At 36.4% G+C, this 14516-nt stretch overlaps 1 protein-coding gene across 1 annotated transcript in view; it reads left to right on the top strand.

Annotated features, from left to right (window-relative positions):
- LOC120154160 (insulin-degrading enzyme-like 1, peroxisomal) overlaps positions 1-13229 on the top strand; it is a 28281-nt gene extending 15052 nt beyond the window's left edge. The window contains exons 19-26 of the mRNA XM_039165969.1: positions 309-413; positions 10236-10437; positions 10549-10757; positions 11419-11543; positions 11619-11670; positions 11748-11834; positions 12737-12859; positions 12954-13229. Of these exons, the coding sequence (XP_039021900.1) occupies positions 309-413; positions 10236-10437; positions 10549-10757; positions 11419-11543; positions 11619-11670; positions 11748-11834; positions 12737-12859; positions 12954-13181 (1131 nt within the window). The 3' untranslated portion in view covers positions 13182-13229. The remainder of the gene's footprint in view (positions 1-308; positions 414-10235; positions 10438-10548; positions 10758-11418; positions 11544-11618; positions 11671-11747; positions 11835-12736; positions 12860-12953) is intronic.
- The last annotated feature ends 1287 nt before the right edge of the window (positions 13230-14516 follow it).

Genomic DNA, 14516 nt, shown 5'->3' on the forward strand with positions numbered 1-14516 from the left:
GGCACTCTTTTTCTCCTTCCAATGTCCGTTGAGCTACCTTTGTAGATTGGCGTTTGTGAAGGGGTTTTTTAACGAGACCATCCTTTCTATAAAAAAAGTTGATTGAAGTTGGAATTGGCTTGATATGAAGCTCTAAATATACATAATTTGAAAAGATCCTAGGAAAATTTTCTTTCTTTCTTTGTAACCATTTTCTATCTCTCTCTCTCTATATGTATGTGTGCACATTTTGCAATCAGTTTATAGTACTCATTTTTTCTTTTATTTCTCAGTGAAATGGTATCATTTAATTTTGTTTTCACTTTTAGGTGACATTGGTTGGTTATAATCATAAATTGAGGATCTTGCTGGAGACTGTGGTTGACAAAATTGCAAAATTTGAAGTGAAACCTGACAGGTTTTCAGTAATCAAGGTAATTGACTAAGAGATAATATAAAATGCTATTTCCACTTAAGAAATAAGAATCACCTTTTACCATTAGTATGTTATTGTGTTTTTCGTGCTGTTCTCCTTTTATGTCTTAGTTATTTGTTACTTATTGATTTAAATAAGAATAAAAAGGTAATTATTGCGGTTTGTTATGCTTGAAAGTTAATTTCATACAGAATTTTGGATACTGCAGCCGTCTATTTCTCCTCAAAATTGTCACTGACATCAAATTTAATTTAGTTCCAAGTTAATATGTTTGTTGTCCCTCTCTTGTGGGATCAAACAAAATTTTAGATGCTGATTTTTTTGTAGCATTGGATTTCCATCCCGTTTCAAAAGACATAGTTGACTGGAAAGTCTCCAGTTAACTCGTTACACCACATAGCCTTGATATCTTCAAGAGATGTGGTATTCCTATGTCATCTGTTAAAAGGCAGTAGACAAGGGCCTTTCTAATCTTCACCAGTCACTGTTAATGAATTTTATTTTTCCCTGAAAAATAGATAAGGGCAATTTCATTATGGATATTAATGTAAGTTTCAAGTTTTGTAAAGGTAGCCTCTGTAGAAAACAAATTGTGTAGAAAACAGACAAGTCTGTTATTTTTATTCTTGTGTACATTCAGTAGAACGTATTACATATTTATATACAAATTATGCCTTTAAACTAGGAAACTCTAAGAAAGGAAACTAATCCTAGGAGATGTAATCCCTTGAAATAAGGGATTGAAAAACAGAAAATAATTACAGAATCTCTTAACTTAAGGGATTGACAACTCATTTCTATAATTCCTACACTCCCCCTCAAACTGGTGTATATATGTTGTATATACCCAGTTTGAATGACATCTCATCAAAAGTCACTCGTGGAAGGGCTTTGGTGAAGATATCTGCCAGCTGTTTCTTCGTCGGAAAGTATTGCAGTTTTGAAACTCCATTGTTGACCTTCTTGTAAATAAAATGTCTGTCTATCTCAATGTGTTTCGTTCTATCATGCTGCACTGGGTTTTTTGCTATACTCATAGCTAATTGACTGTCACTAAAATTCTCAAAATTCTTCTTGTCATTTAAGTCCAGTTCTGTGAGCAGTCTTTTAATCCACATTCCTTCACATATTCCGAGAGCCATTGCTCTAAACTCTGACTCAGCACTACTTCGAGAGACAACAACTTGTTTCTTACTTCTCCAAGTCACCAAATTACCCCAAACGTAGGTACAATAGCCACTAACTGACCTTCTATCAGTTAATTTACCTCCCCAGCTTGCATCCGTATAAACCTTCACTGTTCTGTCTTGATTTTTTCTAAATATAAGTCCAGCTCCTGGGGTAAATTTCAAGAACCTTAAAATTATGTTAACAGCTTCCAAATGTTCTTCTCGAGGATCACTCATATGTTGGCTGACAATGCTCACTGAGTATGCAATATCAGGCCTGGTCAGTGAAAGGTAGATTAACTTCCCAACTAACCTTTGGTAGGTTTCCTTGTTTACTGGATTTCCTGTCCTTTCCTTGCAAAATTTCAAGCCTGGCTCCATTGGAGTTTCAACTGGTTTGCAGTCGAGCATCCCAGTTTCTGCAAGAAGATCCAAAACATACTTACGCTGGTTTATGACCAGCCCTTCCTCGGACCTTGCAACTTCCATACCCAGGAAATACCTCATACTCCCTAAATCCTTGATTTCAAACTCCTTTGCAAGATTCATCTTTAGCTTTTCTATTTCTTCTATATCACTGCCAGTTATAATCATATCATCTACATAGACAATTAAGAGGGTTATCTTACCACTCGGTGTAATGTTTCTGAATAATGTGTGATCCGCTTGGCTTTGTTTGAAACCATTCTGTGTCATAGCCTTATCAAATCGATCAAACCAAGCCCTGAGAGACTGTTTTAAGCCATATAAGGATTTATTGAGCTTGCACACAGTTTTCTTAGTGACCTTTCCTTCTAATCCAGAGGGGACCTCCATGTATACCTCTTCTTCAAGGTTCCCATTCAGAAAAGCATTCTTTATGTCCAGCTGATGCAATTTCCAGTCCATGTTAACAGCTACTGATAACAATATTTTGATGGTATTCAATTTTGCAACCGGTGCAAAAGTCTCCTAGTAGTCGATGCCATAGGACTGAGAAAAACCTTTAGCAACCAGCCTTGCCTTGTATCTTTCCACACTCCCATCCGAATGATATTTGACTGTGAATATCCACCTGCATCCAACAACACTCTTCCCTTTTGGCAAATCTGTCAAACTCCATGTCTTATTCTTTTGCAATGCTTTTATCTCTTCTTCCACAGCCTTTTTCCACTTAGGAGATTGAAATGCTTCTGTCACATTTCTTGGGATTTTCACAGTGTTAATGCTGGCAGTGAAGGCCCTGAAATTAGACTGTAATTTCCCATATGCAACATACTTATTTATGGGATGAGCAGTGCATTTTCTTACCCCCTTCCTAATAGCAATAGGAAAGTCATCAAGATCAACAGTAGTAGCCTCTTGGTAACCATCATTACCTTCTGTTTCAGCTGCAACAGGATCCGAATCTGGTTCTTGGCAAATGCTAGGCTGACTGATTTCTTCAGCAATATCTTTCCTTCTTCTTGAGTAAACACTGAGTTGTTTCGGTTGGGGAGTTATGGTTTCAGGGTCATTGTTAGGTGCATTTTTGGTAGTGGTGGAAGGTGTTTTGCACGGACTAGAGTGCTGAGATAAGGAGGAAGGTAATTTATCAGAGTTATTTAGGTTATTCCCATCACCCTCCCTAGGAACTGGGACAGTGCTAGCCGGCTTTGGAGAGATAGTAATAGGTAAGGAAAGGATAGGCTGTAAAGAAATATCGGTTTGAACAGGCTGAAATTCCTTATAACTCTCCCCCTGAATTTCTGTTCCTGAAAAATAAGGTTGGTTTTCAAAAAATGTAACATCAAAGGAGATATAGGTCTTTTTTGTGGAAGGTGAGTAATACTTGTAACCCTTCTGACTCGAAGAATAGCCCAAGAACACACACTTTATGGACCTAGGATCTAATTTCCCTCTGTTGTGGATATGAACAAAGGCTGTACACCCAAACACCGAGGAGAAAGACTTGAGTTTAAATGTTTAAAATGGGGATACAACTGAAACAGAACCTTAGTAGGAATTTTGAAATCTAAGGTCTTACTTGACATTCTATTGATGAGGTAAGTGGCTGTAAGAAGAGCTTCCCCCCAAAGATACTTAGGAGCATTAGCAGCAAACATAAGAGACTTAGTAACCTCTAGAAGATGTCTATTTTTCCTTTCTGCTACCCCGTTTTGTTGAGGTGTGTTGACACAAGAAGTAAGGTGAACAATGCCTTTTTCCTTAAAGAAATACCCAAGGGTTTTATTCAAATACTCACTCCCATTGTCATTCCTTAGAATTTTGATTTTTGTGTCAAATTAGGTTTCAACTTTTTGATAAAAACTTTTAAAGAGACTCAACTTCAGATTTTTCTCTCATTAAGAAAACCCATGTTGTCCTAGAGTAATCATCTATAAAAGACACAAACCACTTATACCCAGAAATACTTTTGACAGGAGAAAGGCCCCAAATGTCACTATGGATGATGGAAAAAGGTGTTGTTGGTTTAAATTTGGCTGGAATATATGGTTTTCTGGTGTGTTTGGCCATTTGACAAATTTCACAGGAAAACAAAGATGGATCTTTATTAATGAATAAGTTCGGTAACATTTTGGAAAGATAGAAAAAATTAGGATGACCTAATCTAGAGTGCCATAACATAATTTTATTGGTATTGAGATCATAAGATAAAATTGGTTTCCTAAGAGCACTGGATAAGGCATGATTATGAGATTTTTTTACCTCCAAGGGTGTACAATCCTTTGCCCAGCCTAGCACTACCAATCACCCTCTTCGAGCCCTGTGCCTGAAAAATGCAACCACCAGTACCAAACACAACATTACAACCAAAATCTTTAATTAATTTGCTGACTGACAATAGATTGCATGCAAGTCTAAGAACATAGAGGACATTATGAAGTAGTAGATTTTTGTTTAATGTAACAGAACCGCTCCCTTTGACTGTAGTGAGAGAGTCATCTGCTATTTTGATAGAAGCTGGTAAGCTGCTTTCACTATATTCCTCCAAGAGATTAATATTTCCTGTCATATGATCTGATGCACCCGAGTCTATTATCCATTGTACCGAGGAAGCATATGGATTATTTCCATCAGTAGTAATATAAGTCACATTTGTAGGCTTGGTTGTCATACTGCTCAAAATCTGATGTAGTTCCTCTATCTGTTTCTTGTTAAAACTACTTGAGGAATCATCTTGAGAGACAATATGAGGCTCCTTTTGAAACCTGAACCGTGTGGGCTGCCAATCAGCTGGTTTTCCGTGCAGCTTCCAACATTAATCTATCATATGGCTTGGCTTCTTACAATGTTCACAGCAAAGGCGATTTTTCCTCTGTTGCTTTGAAAATTTGAAATTTGAAATCTGAAAATCAGATTGAGAGGGGTTGGTCTAGGAAGTGATTTCGGATGCTGAGGGATCCGGATTAGCCATGAAAAAAAAATAGAGTTGAATAGGAATTGATTTAAAGAGAAGCGGAAATCGGATTGATTGCTCTAAGCTGATACCATGTAGAAAACAGATTGTGTAGAAAACAAACAATACCATGTTGAAAACAGACTGTGTAGAAAACAGACTGTAGAATACTTAAAAGTCTGTTATTTTTATTCTTGTGTACATTCAGTAGAACATATTACATATTTATATACAAATTATGCCTCTAAACTAGGAAACTCTAAGAAAGGAAACTAATCCTAGGAGATGTAATCCCTTGAAATAAGGGATTGAAAAACAGAAAATAATTACAAAATCTCTTAACTTAAGGGATTGACAATTCATTTCTATAATTCCTATAGCCTCAATTTAGGCTGCTGCCTATCTGCCACATGCATTGCTTTTTTAAACCTGCCTTTGAAAAGAAGGTAAGGGTTTCCAAAGGACAAAAAAAACTTATGGTTTTTGTCACAGAGTTTGTGTAATCTGTGATAAAAAAACTTTTGTTTGGGGAGACCCGTTTTCTCTATGTCTAAATAAAATATGTAAGAATAGGCTCCTGACATGTAGTCACTTTGCTAACGCATGCTATTGAATAGGGCTGCTTGTAGAAAACAGACTGTAGAAAATAGACAAGTCTGTTATTTTTATTCTTGTGTACATTCAGTAGAACATATTACATATTTATATACAAATTATGCCTCTAAACTAGGAAACTCTAAGAAAGGAAACTAATCCTAGGAGATGTAATCCCTTGAAATAAGGGATTGAAAAACAGAAAATAATTACAGAATCTCTTAACTTAAGGGATTAACAACTCATTTCTATAATTCCTACACTCCCCCTCAAACTGGTGTATATATGTTGTATATACCCAGTTTGAATGACATCTCATCAAAAGTCACTCGTGGAAGGGCTTTGGTGAAGATATCTGCCAGCTGTTTCTTCGTCGGAATGTACTGCAGTTTTGCAACTCCATTGTTGACCTTCTCGTAAATAAAATGTTTGTCTATCTCAATGTGTTTCGTTCTATCATGCTGCACTGGGTTTTTTGCTATACTAATAGCTGATTGACTGTCACTAAAAATCTCAAAATTCTTCTTGTCATCTAAGTCCAGTTCTGTGGGCAGTCTTTTAATCCACATTCCTTCACATATTCCGAGAGCCATTGCTCTAAACTCTGACTCAGCACTACTTCGAGAGACAACAGCTTGTTTCTTACTTCTCCAAGTCACCAAATTACCCCAAACGTAGGTACAATAGCCACTAACTGACCTTCTATCAGTTAATTCACCTCCCCAACTTGCATCCGTATAAACCTTCACTGTTCTGTCTTGATTTTTTCTAAATATAAGTCCAGCTCATGAGGTAAATTTCAAGAACCTTAAAATTCTGTTAACAACTTCCAAATGTTCTTCTCGAAGATCACTCATATGTTGGCTGACAATACTCACTGAGTATGCAATATCAGGCCTGGTCAATGAAAAGTAGATTAACTTCCCAACTAAACTTTGGTAGGTTTCCTTGTTTACTGGATTTCCAGTCCTTTCCTTGCAAAATTTCAAGCCTGGCTCTATTGGAGTTTCAACTGGTTTGCAGTCGAGCATCCCCGTTTCTGCAAGAAGATTCAAAACATACTTACGTTGGTTTATGACCAGCCCTTCCTCGGACCTTGCAACTTCCATACCCAGGAAATACCTCATACTCCCTAAATCCTTGGTTTTAAACTCCTTTGCAAGTTTCATCTTTAGCTTTTCTATTTCTTCTATATCACTGCCAGTTATAATCATATCATCTGTATCTGCTAGGGGTTTTATTATTAATTGGATTCCAAGGAGTTGTAATTGGGAAGCAGACAAGTTAGCAAAAGAGGGGATTGGTTGAGGTGTTGTGTTCTGTTGTTGTAGTGTTATGTATTTTATCTAGGGAAGTTTATTATGTAAGTTGTATCTTATGTAATTATGGGTTATTAATAAAATGAGGTACTCTTTTCCTCCTTCCGCTAGTTGCCTCTTTCACAAGAGCCAACTAAGAGGGAGGTTTTTAATGAGGCATCCTATTCCTATAAAAAAAAAATAATCATATCTACATAGACAATTAGGAGGGTTATCTTACCACTCGGTGTAATTTTTCTGAATAATGTGTGATCCGCTTGGCTTTGTTTGAAACCATTCTATGTCATAGCCTTAGCAAATCGATCAAACCAAGTCCTGGGAGACTGTTTTAAGCCATATAAGGATTTATTGAGCTTGCACACAGTTTTCTTAGTGACATTTCCTTCTAATCCGGGGGGGACCTCCATGTATACCTCTTCTTCAAGGTTCCCGTTCAGAAAAGCATTCTTTATGTCCAGCTGATGCAATTTCCAGTCCATGTTAACAGCTACTGATAACAATATTCTGATGGTATTCAATTTTGCAACCGGTGCAAAAGTCTCCTGGTAGTCAATGCCATAGGACTGAGAAAAACCTTTAGCAACCAGCCTTGCCTTGTATCTTTCCACACTCCCATCCGAATGATATTTGACTGTGAATATCCACCTGTATCCAACAACTCTCTTCCCTTTTGGCAAATCTGTCAAACTCCATGTCTGATTCTTTTGCAACGCTTTTATCTCTTCTTCCACAGCCTTTTTCCACTCAGGAGATTGAAATGCTTCTGTCACATTTCTTGGGATTTTCACACTGTTAATGCTGACAGTGAAGGCCCTGAAATTAGACTGTAATTTCCCATATGCAACATACTTATTTATGGGATGAGCAGTGCATTTTCTTACCCCCTTCCTAATAGCAATAGGAAAGTTATCAAGATTAACAGTAGTAGCCTCTTGGTAACCATCATTACCTTCTGTTTCAGCTGCAACAGGATCCGAATCTGGTTCTTGGCAAATGCTAGGCTGACTGATTTCTTCAGCAACATCTTTCCTTCTTCTTGAGTAAACACTGAGTTGTTTCGGTTGGGGAGTTATGGTTTCAGGGTCATTGTTAGGTGCATTTTTGGTAGTGGTGGAAGGTGTTTTGCACGGACTGGAGTGCTGAGATAAGGAGGAAGGTAATTCATCAGAGTTATTTAGGTTATTCCCATCACCCTCCCTAGGAACTGGGACAGTGCTAGTCGGCTTTGGAGAGATAGTAATAGGTAAGGAAAGGATAGGCTGTAAAGAAATATCGGTTTGAACAGGTTGAAATTCCTTATAACTCTCCCCTTGAATTTCTGTTCCTGAAAAATAAGGTTGGTTTTCAAAAAATGTAACATCAAAGGAGACATAGGTCTTTTTTGTGGAAGGTGAGTAACACTTGTAACCCTTCTGACTCGAAGAATAGCCCAAGAACACACACTTTATGGACCTAGGATCTAATTTCCCTCTGTTGTGGATATGAACAAAGGTTGTACACCCAAACACCCGAGGAGAAAGACTTGAGTTTAAATGTTTAAAATGGGGATACAGCTGAAACAGAACCTTAGTAGGAATTTTGAAATTTAAGGTCTTACTTGGCATTCTATTGATGAGGTAAGTGGCTGTAAGAAGAACTTCCCCCCAAAGATACTTAGGAGCATTAGCAGCAAACATAAGAGACCTAGTAACCTCTAGAAGATGTCTATTTTTCCTTTCTGCTACCCCGTTTTGTTGAGGTGTGTTGACACAAGAAGTAAGGTGAACAATGCCTTTTTCCTAAAAGAAATACCCAAAGGTTTTATTCAAATACCCACTCCCATTGTCACTCTTTAGAATTTTGATTTTTGTGTCAAATTGGGTTTCAACTTTTTGATAAAAACTTTTAAAGAGAGACTCAATCTCAGATTTTTCTCTCATTAAGAAAACCCATGTTGTCCTAGAGTAATCATCTATAAAAGACACAAACCACTTATACCCAGAAATACTTTTGATAGGAGAAGGGCCCCAAATGTCACTATGGATGATGGAAAAAGGTGGGGTTGGTTCAAATTTGGCTGGAATATATGGTTTTCTGGTGTGTTTGGCCATTTGACAAATTTTACAGGAAAACAAAGATGGATCTTTATTAATGAATAAGTTCGGTAACATTTTGGAAAGATAGAAAAAATTAGGATGACCTAATCTAGAGTGCCATAACATAATTTTATTGGTATTGAGATCAGAAGATAAAATTGGTTTCCTAAGAGCACTGGATAAGGCATGATTATGAGATTTTTTACCTCCAAGGGTGTACAATCCTTTGCCCAGCCTAGCACTACCAATCACCCTCTTCGAGCCCTGTGCCTGAAAAATGCAACCACCAGTACCAAACACAACATTACAACCAAAATCTTTAATTAATTTGCTGACTGACAATAGATTGCATGCAAGTCTAGGAACATAGAGGACATTATGAAGTAGTAGATTTTTGTTTAATGTAACAGAACCACTCCCTTTGACTGTAGTGAGAGAGCCATATGCTATTTTGATAGAAGCTGGTAAGCTGCTTTCACTATATTCCTCCAAGTCACATTTGTAGGCTTGGCTGTCATACTGCTCAAAATCTGATGCAGTTCCTCTATCTGTTTCTTGCTAAAACTGCTTGAGGAATCATCTTGAGAGGCAATATGAGGCTCCTTTTGAAACCTGGACTGTGTGGGCTGCCAATCGGCTGGTTTTTCGTGCAGCTTCCAACATTGATCTATCATATGGCCTGGCTTCTTACAATGTTCACACCAAAGGCGATTTTTCCTCTGTTGCTTTGAAAATTTGAAATTTGAAATCTGAAAATCAGATTGAGAGGGGCTGGTCTGGGAAGTGATTTCTGATGTTGAGGGATCCGGATTAGCCATGAAAAAAAATAGAGTTGAATAGGAATTGATTTAAAGAGAAGCGGAAATCGAATTGATCGCTCTAACCTGATACCATGTAGAAAACAGACTGTGTAGAAAACATACAAGTCTGTTATTTTTATTCTTGTGTACATTCAGTAGAACATATTACATATTTATATACAAATTATGCCTCTAAACTAGGAAACTCTAAGAAAGGAAACTAATCCTAGGAGATGTAATCCCTTGAAATAAGGGATTGAAAAACAGAAAATAATTACAGAATCTCTTAACTTAAGGGATTGACAACTCATTTCTATAATTCCTACACTGCTAAATGTTTTTTTTTCAGCCTTTTTATTTAAGTTGAATTTATTGGTTCATCAATGGAGCGCTAGTGGTTTGGAAAAACTTTTTTTGTTGTTGTTAATTAATACATTTGCTAGTAACCTTATGTTTTTCCATTGCATTCTTTTTGTTTTATCAGGAAATGGTAATTAAAGACTATCAAAACTTCAAGTTCAAGCAACCCTATCAACAGGCTATGTATTATTGCTCATTAATACTAGAGGATCAAACATGGCCTTGGACGGACCAACTTGAAGTTTTGCCTCATCTTAAGGCAGAAGACCTTGCAAAATTTGCTCCAGTGATGCTCTCACGGGCCTTCCTAGAGTGTTACATAGCGGGTTTGCATATCTTTCTCACCTCTGCACTTAAATCGCATTCTTGTTGCATCTAGTTGTAATCGCTTGGTTCTAATAATCTCATTCTTTTGTTTTTATTTGCTTCACCCATAGGAAACATTGAATGTGAGGAAGCTGAATCAATGATTCAGCATGTCGAAGATGTGTTCTTTAAGGGTCCAAATCCAATATGCCAACCACTGTTTCCATCTCAGTTTTTAACGAATAGAGTGATCAAACTTGGAAAAGGCATGAATTACTGCTACAGTAAGGAAGGTCTTAATCCAAGTGATGAGAATTCTGCCTTAGTCCACTATATTCAGGTAATCGTGTTTTTTTTCCTGAGAACATAAAATTTTTGGTGACCTCATCTTGAATGAATTTTCATTCATTCAGGAACCTCGTGAGCATCCATAAAGAGAATGATGTTGTTAAGTTTTGAAGCAATGCACACCATGCTGAAAAGTAAACAATTGATGTCATTTTAAGAAAGTATTTGCTGCTAAATATTAGAGCTCTAGTTCAGACAACTCTTTTTCTGAAAGGAGATGTCATTGACGTACGTTTAGCTGTTTCATGTTTATGAACATATTTTCCTCTTGATCAATTGTCGAAATGTTGTATCACTTATTTAGTACAACACACATTTATTCAACTCAACCTGTTGTGACTTTGAACTTTTCCGGAGAGCATGTTCTGGATACAAAAATTGAAAACCTTGTATGTTCCTCTATTGGCTCTTTTGGTGTTGCCAAGTTTGAAGGAAAAATTTCTTGATGTATGTCAGTACAGCCCTAATACTGAAAGGAACATATTTGTGTCAATAAACAATTATATGTTTGCGTATGGAAGCATCATTGATATTTTTGTTGTTTCTGTTCTAGTGTCTGTTTGTCCTTTTTGCCTATTGTGAGTGAGATTATGCTGCGTCTTGAGTATCTAGACTTTATTTTATTCTGATGTGAATCACGTTTGACTGGTCAGGTTCATCGTGATGATTTTATACTGAATGTGAAACTTCAGCTTTTTGTTCTTATTGCAAAGCAACCTGCCTTCCATCAGCTTAGATCCGTAGAACAACTTGGATACATTAACGTCCTCATGCAGAGGTATGAAAAAAAATTGCCCCTCTTTTTCGTGGATTGGTCCACCAATTTTTGATGCCTTTAATTATATATCTTTAGGAATGATTCCGGAATCCGTGGGGTGCAGTTCATTATCCAGTCTACAGTAAAGGTGAAAAGCAGGTTCTTTTTTTTGTGTGTACCTCTTGCCTTGTTCATTTAACTTAAGACTACGACCTTTCTTAACAGGGCCCTGGACATATTGATTCAAGAGTTGAGGCATTCCTTAAAATGTTCGAGAGTAAACTGTACGAAATGACGAATGATGAATTTAAGGTAAGATGGGGAGTTTATTTTGAACCTGAATGACAGCAAGGTAGTTTGGGAGATTATAGAGCATGAGTATCTTTGTTAGACGAATTTTTATGTTTTAACAACAAAGTTTCTCATTCAAGTTGTCAATGTAATTCAACTTTGGCCTCTAGGGGTATTTGTTATTTGGTGTATTTCTGGAATGCCCTTTGTCATGTTCCATCCAGTCTTTTTCTGGGTTTAATTGAGAGATTAGGGTTTTAAAGTAGTGTTTCGTGGTATAACATTTGATTGAGTGTTAATTATCTGCTTTCTTCCTTTTTCTTCTTTCCATCTCTGCGCCACCATGCTTAAGTTTATTATTCTTCGCACAATAACAGCACCTGCAAACTTATTTGATTCTAATTCAAGAAATTCCAGCTATCGTTCACCAAACATGCTTCGGACTTTGGGGATTCAATTTCAATTGATTCATTCGCTGATTGATTATTCAAATTTAATTCAATTCTGTGTAAGACCTGAGTTTTCTTTGCCCTAGCCACCATGAAACATTCTCGTATATGCAATAGATAATTTCTCATCTAATAATAGGCAAGAGCTTTAATTGAAATGCTTTCTGTTGTGTTGTGCTCCTTGTTATGGCTTTTATTAGAATTCCAATATAGTTGATTGCTTGAAATTTTGATTTGGAACAGTTTTTTGTTTTTTGGAAATATATTTAAATATTATATATACACATGTATAACTATCGTAGTTGACAATCAGCTGCATAAGAATTAGAAAAATCCTTTGATTACTGAATATCTTAGTTGAATTCCTTTATGCATTTAGTAGGTGAAGGGATTTCAAACTAATTCCAATAATATTTTAGCAACATTTGAGTGAGAGTTTGTCTTCTAATCATAAACTTCCAAAATTTTACACAGAGCAATGTAAATGCATTGATCGATATGAAGCTTGAGAAACACAAGAATTTAAGGGAAGAATCTCGCTTTTACTGGCGAGAGATCCTCGAAGGGACTCTCAAATTTGATAGGAGAGAAGCTGAGGTATGTCCATCGATCCGATATTTTCTAGTCATTGGAAAGGAAGTTCATCTACTTTGATCTTAAATGGTTCATCTTTACCATCTGTTTCCAACAGGTTGCAGCACTAAAGAAACTCACGCAACAAGAGCTGATTGAGTTCTTCAATGAAAATATAAAAGTTGGCGCAACTCGAAAGAAAACACTTAGCGTGCGAGTATACGGGAACCAACATTTGGCCGATTTGAACTCGCAGAAAAGTGAAGCAGTTCAACCAAATACAATTCTAATTGATGATATCTTCAATTTTAAAAGATCTCAACCTCTGTATGGTTCATTCAAATGAGGCTTTGGTCAAATGAAACTGTAGTATTAAGGCTCATCCATTGTTAAGAAAACACAAGATTTAGGGACCCTTGCCCTGGCCCCTGGGAAAACACAGGTATTTTCCAGTTGGTTTTCATAGAATTGTTAGACATTGGAGAGAAACGGAGAATACCTTATGTTTGTGATTTTATATTTTAGTTATGAAAAATAATGAATTGATAGAACTGAATGTGCAAGTCTATGTTATTTTAGATTTACAGTGTCGAATATGAATGTCTGTGATATGTCTTTTTTTTAATCATATATTTTTGGTATTTTTGTGAGTTAGTTTGTGTGTTAAAATAGGTAAGAGTTCTAAAACTACAGGCCTGAGTTTTTCTATAATCGAAAGTATACTATGACGAATGACGGTCTTCTCAGTTGGGATGAGACCCATGGAAACGAGACTAACTTAGCTCCATTTTATTTGAGCCTAACCAGTATTAAGGGGTCTTATGAGAGGTTAGAAGCTCCTTTAGGAATTAGGATGTTTGTGGATGAAAAGAAATATGTAGAATTTAGCTTTTCCTTCTTCTCTTTCATATAGACGATTTTGGTCTCACTCATTTGTTGTAACATCGAAACCCTTCCCAAAAGATCCTGATGTCTACTAATCTGAAACTTCAATTCTTGAGAATGACCATTTCCTCACTACTCTTTCATCTGCACCAATTTTTTGTTTTGGACATGGACTTTTAACGCTATCACCCCTCTTTCAAGCAACTACCAACTGGGAAATCGAAAACAATCTTCAAGCAATAGTAAAATTTGGAGGTTCAAACAATATTCCACCACAGAGATAAGAAAGTTATCGCACTTTCAATCTCGTTCTTGATACCATAAATCCGAATCCGTTTCCCCTTGAAATCATCTAACTAAAAAAACAATATGAACACATGATATTATGTGAAAACTTCCTAAAGAGAAAAAAGATTATGATCGTTGCCAAGAGAAATCTGTATGTGAAAATTGTTACAACAGACGTACTACTGTTACAATCTCATCATCTCAAGTTCAGTCGGATAAAATATTTCATCACTTCAATAAGAAATACTAGGAAGATGTTTGAAAAGTAAATGGAAATTTTGATGATTGATTTTTTACATTTTGAAACCGATTTTTTTTTTGTTTATTTTAGGTATAGTGTTTAAATTTATCCTTACCGTCTAAATAATCAATTTGATTTTTGTAAGTGCTTTAACTTTTTAACGTTTGAATTTATGCCAAAACAGTCCCTGGTTGGTTTTTTTGTGTGTGTGTGTGTATTTGGGTTACTGAAAGGAAGAAATATACGGTGAGAGTCAAAGTATAGTTA

The sequence above is a fragment of the Hibiscus syriacus genome, unplaced genomic scaffold, assembly GCF_006381635.1.
Source record: "Hibiscus syriacus cultivar Baekdansim isolate YM2019G1 unplaced genomic scaffold, ASM638163v2 tig00111105_pilon, whole genome shotgun sequence".
Classification (NCBI taxonomy): Eukaryota; Viridiplantae; Streptophyta; class Magnoliopsida; order Malvales; family Malvaceae; genus Hibiscus; species Hibiscus syriacus.